This window comes from Nymphaea colorata, chromosome 6 (assembly GCF_008831285.2).
Source record: "Nymphaea colorata isolate Beijing-Zhang1983 chromosome 6, ASM883128v2, whole genome shotgun sequence".
NCBI classification, from domain to species: Eukaryota; Viridiplantae; Streptophyta; class Magnoliopsida; order Nymphaeales; family Nymphaeaceae; genus Nymphaea; species Nymphaea colorata.
This window is the reverse complement of record NC_045143.1, coordinates 9,388,153-9,404,324: the sequence shown is the minus strand read 5'-3', so window position 1 is coordinate 9,404,324 and position 16,172 is coordinate 9,388,153. Positions and strand designations below refer to the sequence as shown.

Here is a 16,172-nt window from a genome sequence, read left to right as displayed (position 1 = left end):
ATCAAACAGGAATTTTTTTTTTTTACCATTGGAGCTCAAAACGAAAAAAAATCCGAAAATATTACTCCAGCCGAGAGCCAAAAATATTTTTCTGGTTTTTTTTTTTAACCGTTGGGGAGGAAGAAGGGACAAGGAGGAAGGAGGGAGGATGAGGGATGAGGGAAGAAGGGAGGAGGAGGAAGAAGTGAAGGAGGGAGGAGGACGAAGGGAAGGAGGAAGCAGGGAGAAGGAAGCAGAGGGAAGAGGAAGAAGGGAAGGAGGGAGGAGGAGGGAGGAGGAAGAAAGAGGAAGAAGGGAGGAGGAAGCAGGGAAAAGGAGGAAGAAGGGACGGGAAGGAAGAAGGGAGGAGGAAGGAAGAAGGGACGGGAAGGAAGGAGGAGGAGGAAGGGACCGGGGGGCAAGAGGAGGGAAGAGGAAGTAGGGCCGGAAAGGAAGAAGGGAAGGAGGGAGGAGGAGGAAGAAGGGACGCCGGGGGAGGAGGAGGAAGGATGGAGGAGGAAGAAGGGAAGGAGAGAGGAAGAAGAAGGGAGGCGGAGGGAAAAAGGAAGGAGAGAGAAGGACGAAGGGAGGCGGAAGAAGAAGAGGAATGAAGGAGGAAGAAGAGAGGCGAAGGAAGAAGAGGGAAGAAGAAGCAGGGAGGCGGAAGAAAAAGAGGAATGAAGGAGGAAGAAGGGTGGAGGAAGAAGGAAAGGATGGAGAAACAAGCAGAATCTGAAATGAGAGGCGAAGAAAGAATAGGGAACCCACGGATTTCAGTGACGAATGCTTCAACTGTGGTGCTTGGTGCTCTCAGGAATTTGGTGCTCCTCCCTCTTTCCCTTCTTCCTCCTCCTTCTTCCTCCCTCCTTCCCTTCCTCTCTCCTTTTCCTAAACCTGGAAATATATTTCTATTTCATCAAACTAAAAAATAAATTTATGAAAATTTGTTTCAGTCATCACACACATCAAAATTGAAAAAAATTGAAAATAAAAAAAAAAATTCTCATTCTATCTTTTTAAGAAATATATTTCCAGCCATCAAACACTGCCTAAAAAAAGAAATATTGTACCAGGTTACACCAAATTACTCTATGTGGTGCCGCCATCTGTGCATCTGTGCAACATGCCGCCCTCAACCAACAGCTAACTCAGTTTTGCGACATAAACACGCCAAATTGAAAGGGGAAATGCGTTAGACCTTGTTCTTTTGAACTCTACAAGGGAGTACACTTCACAGCAGGCACAAATGGCATGAGCGCCATAAATAGTCAAATACATCAATCTGGTAATGAAGTCTGTCTACTGAACCTTTTGCTAAAAACTATCCAGACCTGGAGTTTAAGTCAGGATCTGTAAGCACGTCACTGCAATTCAACAGGGTTTGACAGTCAGCCTAGAACCCATAGCTGCCTCCGTAGGCTGATCCGTAACCCCCTGAAGGAGGATTAGCAAATCCAGGTTTAGAAGGAGGTGAAGAATACATGGAACCTTGCGGAGGATAAGAATCGTGCGTATGATCAACAGGGTTAACCTGATTCTGTGTTGATCCCGAAGCTTCTGCCATGAAATTCTGCAAAAACAATGCATCACTGTAAGAAGCGAAACACCATATTTGAAAATATTGAGAGGGAGAACCCAGGAAGAAATCAGCAAACTCAAAAAAGAGACACATTATTTTTTCCTATCTGTACTAGCGGCAAGAAAAACATATCTACTGCCAAACTCGTGCCAGTTCCAAATCACGTGTAAAAGATATGAACACCCACCCACCATCTACAAGATATTGAACACTGCAAATTCTTTTGTTTCACATATATGAATGAGTTTACAACGGTTCAACGTGTTGTGCATGCATGGACACGGAGGAGAGAAAGACAGTTGCAACCATGACCTCAAAACACATACCAACATGTTGACATATATAGAAAGGTCTCAGACTGCCTGCTCTCTGTGATTGTGTAAGCCTGTATCCACATGCTTTATTAAATTTTTCAGCACATATCATTATACATGTAGTGGCATGCACTTCATATGCTCGGTGTTGACCTTCAGAAAAAGGGAGAAAACTATTAAGTACGTATTCTTTCTGATATGCTTTATATATATATATATATATATATATATATATATATAGACACACACACACAAACACACACGTATATATATATATACTATCAGGTCCCTTGTATTCCTTTTTCGAGTTTTGTTCTTTGATCTTTCTGCATTTTTTTACTCCTTTCTGCCTTTTCTTTTTTCATTTTATATTTCTCCACAGTAGCTTTTCTAGCCATTAGAGGCTCCAACAGCTAAATTTTCAGCCATTGGATTGCCTCAAACAGTTAGAAAAGCTGCTGCTTCACTATCAATTAGGGACTACTGTCCTCATACAACGCATGCTTCTTTTAAGTTTTCTCTGTCATTTATTGAACAAATTTATTATTTTGTTGTGCCTTTGTGCACGTTAGATTTTTTGTGTGCTTCTGAGATCCAAGATGATTTGACATAAATAGTATTTATATCATGATAACGAAGCTGGAAAAGAGATGCTCAGTGCAGAAGATCTAGCATATTTCATCTTGCTGCTAAAACCAGAAGGTGCTGGACGTAAGCTGTGACTGATCCAAGTTGAAACCTTGGGGCTGCTAAAGCTGTTTGTTGCTGATCTGTGGTTGTCCTGAATTTCCTTCTTTATCTGATTCAGTTTTTGTGGGTGGAAGCAGACATCTTCTATTGCTCAAAAGTCGAACCATTCATGAAATTCCACTCAAGTTGTTTTAAATGAAAGATTGAGAAACTTATCTTTTCCAATTCTCACCATGTGACATGGGCCTCTATGATGAAGCATTACATAAGCGCAAAAGGCCTTTAAGGATTTGTTGATGGTTCCAAAAAGGAGCTCAATTAATTCTTACCAAGGTTGTCGATGGAAAGCTAAAGAGCTAAAAGGAGATGACAAAAATAAAGTTTGTTGGTCCAGCCGACAAATGAAAAAACTGAAAGGTTGTTCTCTTTAGATTATGTTGTGGCTTCCCAACAGTGTTGATATATCTATTAGTAAACTTACTAAATTCAAGCATGCTATGAAACTTGAGATTTTCTTAGGTGAGCCGCACATAGTGAAAGACATTGCACATATGCAACATTCAACAATAAAACCTCCAACTTTCAACATAAAGAGAAGTCTATTAAGGAATATTTTTGTGGAAGTAAACCAACTCTAAGATGAACTATATCTATTTTTGAACCATAACAGCATGATAATAGACATATTGTTTTGAAAAAGCAACAAATTCAAGTAAAAAAAAATATACAAATTTATCATAGGGCTTAGACACTAATATAATGGAGTTAAAACTTCCTTGCTTGATAAGGTTAGTGTTTCATGAAGCCTTTACCAAATTGATAATGGAACAAAATAGCCTGTTATACTATACAATAGTGGCAAGAATAAGAGTGCATTGTTTTTTAAAACCCAAAAAATATTGCTAACTTTCAAAAGTAAAAAATCACCACACTTTGGAAGACAAAATTAAGAAAGGAAGCAGAAAATTACTTGTTACCATTGTCATGAAGCTGGACACATAAAAGCATAGTTTCCCAAATCGAGAGGGCCACAAATTGAGAAGGCCTGACCAGAAATGAGCCATGACATGATATGTACAAAGCAGCATCACAGAAAGGAGGAAAACGAAAAAAATGTCAAAAAAACATGATATTTTGAAAATATCGACAAAAAATATTTTATCGTGATATTATCACGATAAAATTGTGTTTGTTTTTTCGCCACTGAATTTCTGTGTTGTTTATATGTTCTTGCGCACAGTTTTAAATTTTTAATTCATAAAAACTGAAAGTGATGAATTCTTTTGCTAAAGAAGAGTATAACAAGTTAAAGTAAAGAAACAAAGGGTATTTTTTGAACTGAAATTTCCTTTCAATGCAAAAATGGTACTTAACTCTAACTTTTAGTGAATAAGGTTTATTAACTTTACCCTTCGTGTGAGACGTGAGAATGGAAGCTGCATCTCCCAGCTGCACCTAACCTCTTACCGAGTGTTTGCCTCTTCGGTGAGGGTTTGAGAAGTGAGGAAGCTGTGTTTGGCGTGTGAGGGTTTGAGGAGTGACGAGTGATAACCTGCATCGATAGTGAGGGTAGCTGGAAACCCAGAAAACCATTCCAACCGACACTTCAGCCATTAAATAATTTGTGTTTTTGGTATTTATTAGAGTGCCAGTTTCCATTTTCTAATTTTCATTTCTTGCTTATCTAGTTAGTTTTTTAAGTTTTTATATTAGTTTCTCATTTAATTTATTTGTACTTAATTTTGACGATTTTTTTAATTTTTTAAAAATCGCCGATCTTTTCTTGATATTTTTCCGAAAAAACAACTTCGCCAAAAAATACTCAAGAAAACCTCACCGATAAAAATCCAAGATCGATATTTGTGACAACGGATCAAAGGAAGGAATAATCAAACTCTATAAGATCAATGTTTTTTTCTCTATCAATGGATGTTCTACAACATCAATTGGCACATGAAAGGAAGAAAGATGAGGAGGAAGAAGATAAGGAGAAGGAGAAGAACAAGAAGAAAATGGAAAAAAGCAGAAGAAAGAATGAGAAGGTAAAAGCGGAAGAAGAAGAAGAAAAAAGGAGACAAAGTTAAGAAAATGTTCTTTCACTTGAGTGCCTAGGTCACCCAGCATAATTGAAAAGACTGGCACCTAGGGTCCTAGGAGTGCTTTTGACTACTAAGAGACTGAGTTCCTGTTAGATTCTTATGAGGCTATAATTCTTATAAGTTATAAGGTTTATTAACTTTACCCTTTGTGTGAGATGTGAGAGTGGAAAGCTGCATCTTCCAGCTGCACCTAACCTCTTACCAAGTGTCTGCCTCTTCGATGAGGGTTTGAAAAGTGAGGAAGCTGTGTTTGGCATGTGAGGATTTGAGGAGTGATGAGTGATAAACTGTGTCCATGGTGAGGGTTGCTGGAAACCCAGAAAAGCATTCCAACCGACCCTTCAGCCATTAGATAACTTGTGTTTTTGGTATTTATTAGAGTGCCAGTTTCCATTTTCTAATCTTCATTTCTTCCTTATCTAGTTAGATTTTTTATGTTTTTATATTAGTTTCTCATTTAATTTATTTTTACTTAATTTTGATTTTTTTATTTTTTTAAAAATCGCCGAGATTTTCCCGATATTTTCCAAAAAACAGTTTTGCAAAAAAATGTCCAAGAAAAACCTGACCGATAAAAATCCGACAATGATATTTGTGACAATGGTTCAAACTTCAAAGGAAGAAGAATCAAACTCTAAGATCAATGTCTTTTTCTCTATCAATGGATGTTCTACAACATCAATTGGCACATGAAAGGAAGAACGATGAGGAAGAAGAGAAGGAGAGGGAGAAGAACAAGAGGAAAATGGAAAAAAGCAGAAGAAAGAATGAGGAAAGGTAAAAGTGGAAGAAGAAGAAAAAAAAGAGGAGACAAAGTTAAGAAAATGTTCTTTTACTTAAGCGCCTAGGTCACCCAGCATAATTGAAAAGGCTCGCACCTAGGGTCCTAAGAGAGCTTTTGACTACTAAGAGACTGAATTCCCGTTAGATTCTTATGAGGCTATGATTTTATGAATATGGCCCAACCAAATGAACGTGGACACTGACATTTTTTAAGATAATAGGCGGATTATTAAACCCACTCATGCAAATGCCAATCTTTGATGGACTTTGGGTTAGTAACATGATATTTCCAATTTGGACTTGGACTAAGTTTGAATCCACGTCCAACATTTGAGACCAATTAATTTATATCGAGCAGCTAGGCTTAGATAATCTAACAGTTGGAGAACAGCAGCACTTCAGCTTGAAGAAATAGGCCATATTTTTTCTAAATAAGATGTGAAGAACCCTAGAAATATAAAGAGATATGGAGTGGCAATCAAAATGGACTTGCGGCTGACATAGGAAGAAGTAAACCTTCATATATTAGGTTCAGTTGCCCAATAATTATCATAGTTTTTGCAACAGGCTATCAAGAATAGCATGGAGGTCCAATCGAGATAGAGTTATAAAACACAGAACATGGAACTGATTGCAATATCTGAGACATTGACCTGAGCTAGTAAGACTGCCCTCGAAAACCCACAACCACAGGTATGCATGGAAAATAGAACTAAAGAAGACACCGTAAAGCTTAAAAACAGAATGTGTGGGGCAGACACATGCCTGTACCAACTGCTGAGCAGTTTGAACTTGTGTAGCTGTTCCATTAATCTCAACAGTCATCTCTCCTGGAACACCTCTACTTTCTTGTATTGTGATGGTAGCTCCACTAGCACGACGTATATAGCTAATACTTGAACCAGCAACTCCAATTACAGCATCAGCGTATGACAATGGTATTTGCATATGCTGAGTAACCTGCACATGAAACATAACCAAAATATGAAACTCATTGATTAACTTGAACATCCAAATCTTTCCTAATTTTATAAGTATTGCAAAAAGCAAGACACAATCAACTACCTGGGTGATCACTGGTTGTGGCTGCTTTGTGTTTGATACTTGATGAATGGGTAAGTCTCTCCGATACACAGGCAATGCCTGATGAGGCTGTTTTTCAATATTATGATGATTAGATGGGGGATAATAGCCATCTAGTTGCCGCATAGGAGGCATGTACTGTGAATTATTTTCAAACCCAGATCCACCAAAACCTGGAAATGGAACACCCTGAGGGTGTCCCCAGGACTGGTGTGGCATGTTTTGCTCCAAATGTGGATTTTGAGTTGACATCTATAAAAATAAAAAAAAATATCACATAATGTCAATCACTATCAAACAGTTGCGAGTAGCTTAGTCAAGCAAACTATATCTAACTATCTAAGTTGCTTGATTGAACTTCTTTGGCTTATATGCATAAGAACAGGATCAAATACTTGCATTTGTTTCAAACAGTGGAAGCACGCTCTTATCAACCAAGAATTTCCTCAAATGTGATGCAACCAATTCAACTGCTTTATGCACGTTGGTCGGTTCGCCTTCTATCTCAACAACCCTATCATCAGCTAAAGCACATACAGGGAGATCCTCTGCAGATAGTAGAAGAAAAATGAGAGGCAGAAAAGATAAAACTAAGGAACATAACAAAACTAATCTTGTAAACAAAAATATAAAAATACAATTACCCAGTTAAACATCATTGGTTTCCTTTTCTCTAAAAGAGATGAGTGATATTATGGAAGCTTGCTGCTTCAATAAAATACATTAGCACATTAAATTGAAGAGCCAGCTAACTATGCCACATAAACAAGTGTTTTTTTCATAGTTAATAGGGACAACCTGGACACAAAAATTTTCTGCATGAACCAGAAATTTCCTTTTTTTGATGTGAAAATTTAAGGCTAGCCCTTCAACCTGAACTAAGAACATTTGGTTATTATAATGTATCTTTGTTTCCCACCTTACCTTTCCAACTCCACAATGGTAGATATATAGTGATATCTTATACACTTGCATCAGCAATAGGTTCTTAATACAGCACTAGTTTCTCCATCTAAATACCATTGCAACTCCATAAGGGTAAATAAATAAATGATACTCATACCCCTCCATCAGCATATTAGGTTCTCAATGCAGCACTAGTTTCTCCATTGAGACAAGTATGTTTTTTCTTGAACCTTCAAAAAAATGTTAAGTCAAAAACTCAAAACTATTTTTATCAGATGATTGGATCAAGTATGCACCAGCAATATGAAACTGCTTGGTCAATCTCTATTCTTCACAATATGTATTTCTATTCCAGATAACTACAGGACTTTCTCGCTTTAAAAGGTAAAAGGGCACAGAGACTGACAAAAGAATACCTAACGACAGATAACAAGCATATACAATTTTGAAAATAAAATAGTGTAAAACACTGGTACACCATATGAACAAGATTAATCTTCACAAATGTGCACTAACACCTAGTAAACTATAATGCATCAAGAACACCATGTAAATGTGATGCTTCCCATTAGAGAGTGGAAAGAAGACTTGAGATGGACAACAGGCATGAAGAATCACTTAACTTTCTAATTATAAGAAGGAAACAATGAAGCAATGAGGCCCACAACATCAGTTTCATCCTCCTTACTGCAAGGACAAGTGGTGACACTATTCTTGGCGGTCCAAATGTTACGTATGAGATTTTACACTAGGAATATGTCTTCCATTTGTATACTGAAGGTAAATCATGGAAATAAAGGGTTGATCCACAGATAATCCCTAGTTGCAATCCAAAGTTCTTAGACATCAAAGTCTTTCACAAGACTAATGGATGCCAACATGCAGGTGATAAAATTGTTAGTTACTTGACAGATTTTGCATCGCCAAATCTACAGAAAAATGAAGAAAAAAGACCATGAGGCAGCTAAATACATCGTCGTGATGTAAGAAGATTCTGTAAATTGGTCATACATCATGGAAGAAATTTATTACTGGAGATGGAGCTCTTCACCCTAGTGTCAATCAATAGATACTTGAATTGCCTTGTCAAATTCCCCTATAAAGATTTTATCAAATGTCTTAGTTACGAACATTGGAAAAAGCCTTCTAAATCTCTCATTGAACAATGATGATACAAGATTAAGGGAAAACTGAGCCCTGACCTAGATTAGTCACCTTCAATGTAAAGTTGGTATAACCTGATGCGAGTATTCCACGCTACAGTATACAAAATTTGGGACATATTATTGACAACAAAGCTCAAATAAAATATTCCGCCAGTTAATACACTAAATCATTTTCCCTTGGATAACAGCACAAGCCATCTGTCACTGGCCGGTACCTAAAAATATCTTCACTTTTTCCTCCTTTCTGGAACCACCTGAGAAAGCAAATTCTAAAGATTCTGGTTGCTTCTTTTAGTTTGCTGTAAAATTTGGACATGGATACCCACCAACAAAACAACTATACTCAATATTGTTGTATCCATACCTATTAGCACCTCAATAATGTGTTATGGAGCTAAAGGCTAGGAGATCCACGCATTTTTAGCATTCAAGAGCATGAAATTGAGTACATCATAATTAAATATCCAAGCATGGCACACAAAACAAGTGTATCAAGCAAAAATAAAAAAAAAAGCTCTAACTAACTGAATCAGTGCTTATGTGCAATGTTTCAAACTTGACCAAAATGAGCCAGAAAAAGTCGGCAACTAGATAAACAGTTGACAACCCAATTACGAGAGTCACAAAAGACGATGCAACTAGATAGACTGTTCAAAATAACAGACTACAAAAAGTACCTGGACCAAGAACATGGACAATGCAATTCGATGCTTCCTGAATTGACTTTACTGTAGCTCCCTGCTTCCCAATCAGATTTCCAGTTTGTGTAGCAGATACCAGCAATCGTGTCGAAATCATGCCACCTCCCTTTGGTAAAGCATTCCCAGATTCACCATCCAAACCATCAACAACACGTTTGTGAACTCTCAGAAGACCATCCATTGCAGGAGAAATTGGAGCATCGTGTTCCTCCCTCGCTGAAATGATAACCTTTAAAAAATATATACAAAGCAATCCATAAGATTTCATATAAAAAACAATTTCTCCAATGTCATGTCACTCCAAATGGTAGTATCAACTTCAAAGAAATATTCCCCTTATAGTGAATAATTATTTGATCCAAGTCATACTCAGTAACTCACATAAGAAGCTCAATTTTTTGGTACATGCTACAGTATAACCAGGATATATCAATTAAAAGGAAGTACATCTGATACAGGCAAAAAAGATGCACAAGGATATAAAAAGACTTGTTATGTTATTTACTTCGGATCTGGTTTGGGTCCAATCCAGATGTTGTATTATCCTTGTAACATGCTTTAAGACCTGTGCATATATTGCATGGCAAGTTTGTTATTTTCTGTTTTAGATATGTACTCTTCAGACAGTGTAAAATACATGTTTTATTGTTAAGGATATTAGGGCAATCCACAGATCAGTGTGCTGCCATTATACTGCTAAAATAAACTCCTTTCTTGTCATCTTCACTTCCTCATGTTGTACAGGTCTGGACATCAAGATCTATCATGGAATCGCTATCAGAGCAATAGATTAGGGACGGTTGGCTTCCACTAGTCTAACATTCGAGATCTCTTCTCTGCCCCAACTGGGTTTTTTTCTGGTTTCAACTTTCTCCTCTATCAGGTCATTGATTTCTTATCAGTTTCTCTTTTCCCATATCTTGTTTATTTTTCTGATTGTCCACCACTTTTTCTCCTCTAGGCATCGTTTTGACATTTTCTTTTCACTGATTGAAGTTTTGGCTGACAGCCACTTTCCTTCCCTCTTTTTTATTTTTTGCTCTGATTATTGTTTCTTATTCAACCTTGCAATATTTCCAATCCAGCAAAGCGTCCCCATTTAGTTTCTGTTTCCAATCATCTATTGCCGTCTGAATATTAATTTAATCTCTTCATTGTCAGCTATCAACTCCTCCTATCATGTTTGTCTGCTGTTGTCTGAATATTTATTTTCATTCTCTTGACTCCATCCAATTTCTGAGGAGATGTGTCCCACATAGGTACACCAAGCAAAAGAATAACTTTTCTTTCATACTATTGATCAAACATTTCTTACTGCTTCACATATACTACCTTAAACTTAAAGTGAGCCTTTAATGAGAAAACTATGGATTGAGAAACTTATTGCCCGCATTCTTACTCATTTACATCCAATATGAACCCTCATGATATATGTAATGCAGCCCTTCTGTATGAATATTTTTTTAATAGTAAAACTATCTTCAGTAAGATTGATACAAAAAAGAATTTTTTAATGGCCATGTCCCTACATATAGTAATGATGGAGACCTGCTTGCATTCATGTCAGAAGCTGAATTCTTTGATACATGCTGCAGTATCACCATACACGTATTAAATTTAAAAGCAAATACATCTGATGCAGACGTAATGATGGACATGGAGATACATCCCACATAAGTACACCAACCAAAAAGATATTGTTCCTTCCCTAGAATAGATAATCTATTCCTTATTCATTAGTATAGTATGTGTAACTCTCCAAACATACTGACGTAATATTGAACATTCAATCAGTCATACTTAGAAAACCCAGGACTGGAACCTTCCTTGCTGAGTTCTTAATCATTTAGGACCCTCATTTGCTGACATTCTTTCAAAACATGAATATAGCCATATATCCAAATAAATTCTTAGTTGAATCCAAGCACCTAAATGTGGAATTATTTCAAATTTTCAAGCAACCTTCTTCCCTAATTCTGCCGATTGTTTACAAACCAACAAAAGAAAATTCATGAACAAATGGACCTGAAGTTCTTTCTCCCTTCCATTTTAAGTAATTTAATATAAACGATCTGCTCTCAATCAGATTCTATTTTTCAAATACCTTCATTGCCAAACAAATCAACTAGTCACTAGACCAAGGAATTGGCTAGTGCCTCAAATCTATGCTTCAAGCTGTTGCAATCTCAAACATTCAAAAGCTTTGGCAACAAAATCTTCCAATGAATATCACCTATTGAGCCAGATCCATAACTCTAAGAGATGTTCTAGCAAGAAGACATGATTAGCTATGAACAAAGTCACTCAAGAAAGAGATCCACAATCAGAAGCCGTATAAACCTCAAGAAATTTTAAAGGAGGAAAGGCATAAAATGTACTCTCAATCAGCATAAACAGAAAAATTTAGTCAGGAGCTATCCAACTGTCTCACATTTTGTTATGCAAAACCACGTTTCACCATCATTTTTTCTTCAATTCACCATTTAATTTCTTCTTAAGCACAACTCTTTGAGCAGCCCTCGGAAACAACAGTCTAAATGGAGGAATATTAGTGTTTCATAATTCATATCAATTTTCCTAATCATTATTTAAGCTTGTGTTGGTTTACCTTTTATCAATCATCCAAATAAATAACTTGTTTTACCTTTTTCTTGTGTAGAAAAGCCCAAACAATTTGATTACATACATTTCCAGCTTTTACATTATTGGAACAACATATAGAGAAAGAAGACTCATTCTATGACTTCAAAGGGCTCTAGCAATATCTTCCGGCCACTTTTCTTCACATAACTCAACCATATCTAACTTTCAATAATAAATTTACAATATCACTCCCAAGACAAGGTTTGAATTATTTCAAGCTGTCCTTGTTATAAGTTGCCACCCAACGAATATACTTTCAGACTTAGCAAGATAATATATTGCATGGCATGTGTACGTTAGTAGCAAAATTTAGATGAGAGCACGTTGAAGGTTGAACCATTGAAATGTTACTTCTTTGTACATTTGTAGATCTATTAGAGAAAAAACTTGTTGTTTACAGTATAACATGAAACTAGGAAACCAGGATGATAACTTGCTTAATTTTATATTCAGTTTAGATAGTAGTAGTTTAGTTAATTAAGTGCACCTGCACAAAATTACTTAACTAGCACGTTAACTTACTTGACAAGTGGCACAGCATCTTGCTAAGGTTAAAGTGAATGTTTGACTTTGAACAGCTGCATTTAGGCCAATTTCCAACTTGCTCAATGGCATAGCGAGCGGCCTGTGCAGTCTTGCACTCCATTGCTTCTATACTCGAGCAACTTTCAATATCATTTCAGTACCACAAGTTCACGGAACCTGCAAACATCATTCTCATTATTCTCGGGAAACCCAGTTTCTTTAAAGGGTTATTGCGTCTTTTACATGGAATCTTCTTCCTTATTCTTTATATCGAAACAGATACCTCCTCATAGAAATAACACATCATATTTGACCATGTTCAGTAGTTGTCCTTTTCCATGATCCACATAAATGAAGAGTATGAGTATTTAACAATAGCCAAAGAACTGATAGACTGTATGCTCATCAATCAATAGAAATTTCAGTGCATGTGAAGACCCCCAGGTTGCCCCAGTGATTATTATCAAAGCTGAATACTTGGGTGCAAAGGTAATATAAAATTCAAAGCAAATGGCATAAGGTTATGGGAGATGCACAATCACTTGAAGCTGCAGCACAGGACACGGAAGCCATTTTGAACTTAAGGTTTTATCGACCTAACCATACAAGAAAAAAGAAACAACAATACCTTAAAGCTTAAAGTCATAATATGTGTTAATTTTAAAATAAATTTACTTTGTTGTGCAGCTGGTGTTTTGACATCAGATAGAAGTCTAAGGGAGAATACATCTATCCTTGTTATATCATCTTGACATTATTTTTGGGAGAACCCCATTTTAAGATGGCAATAAGAAAAGATACATATCAGGCTATTTTACTCCAATGGTCACTACCACTTGCCACACATCATAAATTAACGTATTTTAGTTTGTTAAAAAAATCTGGAGCTTCTTCTATGAGGTTTCCCTGTACTCCTTCATCACAGTCCAATGCATTCAACATTCATTGTCACTGTAGAATCAATTGTTAAAACCCTCCATGCTTCTTAAGAGTTAAGAAGTATGGGTTAGGGGTAGCACCAAAGCCAAAGAACAAACTTATGTACATCCATAAGCTGTAATCAGTAATTCTTCAAACAACAAGAAGAAATTATTGTTAAAATAGAGATACGGGTAGCAGCATCAAGTCGTAGCTTCCCATGCTCTTTAAATAAAGGCAGTCAAAATACAAACTTATAGCAGATCCTGTTAGTTCAGATCAATATCTCTTTAAGTAACCAAAGGCTAAATTATTAAATGAGATCAAATCTGTCATCACCAAGTTATGGTAGAGAAGTAGTTTTTCGTACTAAATAGCTTATTTTTAGTTATAAGGGATCTCAATTCTGTGTTCCCATCCCGCTAAGAAAAGAAGCAAACAAGGAGAATACTTGCTCTTGTCAAAGAACGAAAGCAATAAGTTAACAAGGAGGAAATTTGTAACCTGTCAGTCAAAGCAAAGAAAGACATGAACAGTGAAAACACATATGTATATGAAAGTGCTGTAATTATTTTTCAAACTTCTATCAGCCCAAACTAAGATAGCATCAAAAACATAAATTCTTCCGGTAACCATGTGATGAAACTCAAATAGCAGTGAAGGTCGTCAAAAAATATCTGTGACAGTCATTAAAAAAGTTTTCCTATTAACGTTTAATGGGAAAATAGGCAAATTAGGAAGAGTAATAAAAACTTACAGCTCTTTCTGGTGCGCCAGGAACACCATCAACAATCTTAATACGGGCCCTAGTCTCCTCACACATCCGTTTAATGAACTCTCCCTTTTTACCTATAATCGCACCAACCTTTTGTGCAGGAACCAGCAAGCGGAAGACACTTTCCCCTGGCCAACCAGGCCACCTTTTAGCACCACCTCCTCCAGCACCTACTTCATTGTCATCCACCTTTTTCTTTTGTGCATTTTCAGTCACTCCATCTGTGTCTTCGTTAACAATTGGTTCAACAGGAGAAGCCATTGACTATTTTACACCTAAAGGGCACCAAAGGAATCTGTGGTAAGAAAAATTCAGGACCACATGAAAGAGAAAGCGAATAATTACACAAAATCCCAATAAGAAAACGTGGATCATCCTTCGTTCAAATAACAGTCACCCTAAAACATGAGCAGGGAAACAGTCGAAACACTTACAGTGAAAACCGAGGAGCCATAACGAGGATTTAACTTTTCTCTTACAGAACAATTAGATCTCTCTCCCTATATATATATATATATATATATATATATATATATATATATATATATATATATATATATATATATATATATATATATATGAAATAACTTAGTTGTAACTCTGCTTGTGTCTGTCAGTTTGTGTGTATAAAACCAACTCAAGTAGAGAGCGAGTGCTATTTGCCCAATTTAAGTGTAGGAAAAATAAAAAATGCTTTCCAAAAGAAATTTGTCAATGGCAATCTGAAAAATAATGGCGTGCAAAAGCAGTATATGTGAGTACACAAGGACGAGCATTGCTCCCATCAGATATAATTTCCCCATCTAGAGGTGGGCACCACCCATCCTGACCTAATTTCTCTTGCTGCGGCTGCTACCTAATCTTTCCATCCTAAGCTCCATTTGGCTCCGCCTCTGGGAGAAAACGCCTTAGTGACAAGAACACCCACAACACATGGCACAGTTGCTGCCATAAACCATAACAAAAAAATTGACCCGCACAACGTCGATTCCAGCAAGTGCTCATTGAAACGCCCAAGGTAAACCCAAAAAAAAAAAACAAAGAAAAAGATAAAGTACATCCACAAGCAGATTACTGCAAAAAATCCAGCCCTATGTTATCAACTGTAAAAAATACCATCCAAAAGAAACACCCCCAATTAGTCCGAATCAAACGACAAACACAGGCGAAGACGACGAGGAGTATCAAACTTCCAAGCACCAGGCAGAACACAAAGGGAACAGGCAAACAGATAAACACAGAGGTCGGGCGTCGACTTACTAACGTTCGAAAGATGAAGAGACTCGTTGGTGGAGGTGGTGACAGCGATAATGGAAGAGGAAATCAGGAACTGCAGGACGAGAAAGAGGGAGGGAAAAGAAGGGGCAGCAAAGGGGAATAACGAGAGGGAGAGAGAGAGGGAGAAGGCGGGGCGGGTCGGCTGACGGAGTGGGAGCCGATAGAAGGGCACGTACAAGTGAATGATGAGGTCCTGAGGGAGACGGTGCGAATGTTGTACACCTGCGGCTGCGCTCGAACCACCCGACTCGGGACTCGGCAGTTGGGAAAGCCGAATCTTCTCGTCTTCACCGACCAGTGGAAGAAATCCAGTCTGTTCGTATCGGTTTTTTTATAGTTTCGGAAACTTAAGATAGGCGTCGTTTTTGGCCGATATGCATTGACTCGTACCAGCTGTTTTTTACTTTTTAAAATTGAACAAATTATATTTTGTCATTGTTTTATTTAAATATCCACCCATCTAGACCAAATATGCCTTATTATTATGAAAATTTGGTTGGATAAAAAGAAAAGTAAAAAATGAAAAGAAATGTCAAAAATCATGTATATTTTAGTTGTGAAAAGGAAATTACTTATATAAATAATGCCCTTCCTTTCCTCTTCTTTTTTATCATTTTCCCTTCTTTGATTTCACTAAGCATAAGATTTGCTTCCCCTTCTTTTCTTTTCTTTCAGTCTAAATTGCTTCATTCTTGAAGGGATTGAAAACAAGTTTAAGGATGAGTTTGGATGG

The 16,172-nt window shown here is 37.0% G+C and overlaps 1 protein-coding gene across 5 annotated transcripts; it reads right to left on the bottom strand.

The window, feature by feature from the left end:
• Positions 1–1,154: 1,154 nt before the first annotated feature.
• Positions 1,155–15,601, bottom strand: LOC116256915 (flowering locus K homology domain-like). Of its 5 annotated transcripts, none has more exons than XM_031633470.2 (7): positions 15,422–15,601; positions 14,144–14,456; positions 9,277–9,529; positions 6,927–7,075; positions 6,510–6,779; positions 6,210–6,404; positions 1,155–1,549 (listed from the first exon to the last, which is right to left on the bottom strand). In XM_031633470.2, the coding sequence occupies exons 2-7, from the start codon at positions 14,420–14,422 to the stop codon at positions 1,373–1,375; spliced, it is 1,323 nt and encodes a 440-aa protein (XP_031489330.1). In that variant the 5' UTR covers positions 14,423–14,456; positions 15,422–15,601; the 3' UTR covers positions 1,155–1,372. The 5 variants fall into 5 exon arrangements, with proteins under 5 accessions (XP_031489330.1, XP_031489328.1, XP_031489331.1 ...); XM_031633468.2 differs by having other exon boundaries at positions 14,144–14,436; XM_031633471.2 differs by having other exon boundaries at positions 15,426–15,601.
• Positions 15,602–16,172: the final 571 nt, after the last annotated feature.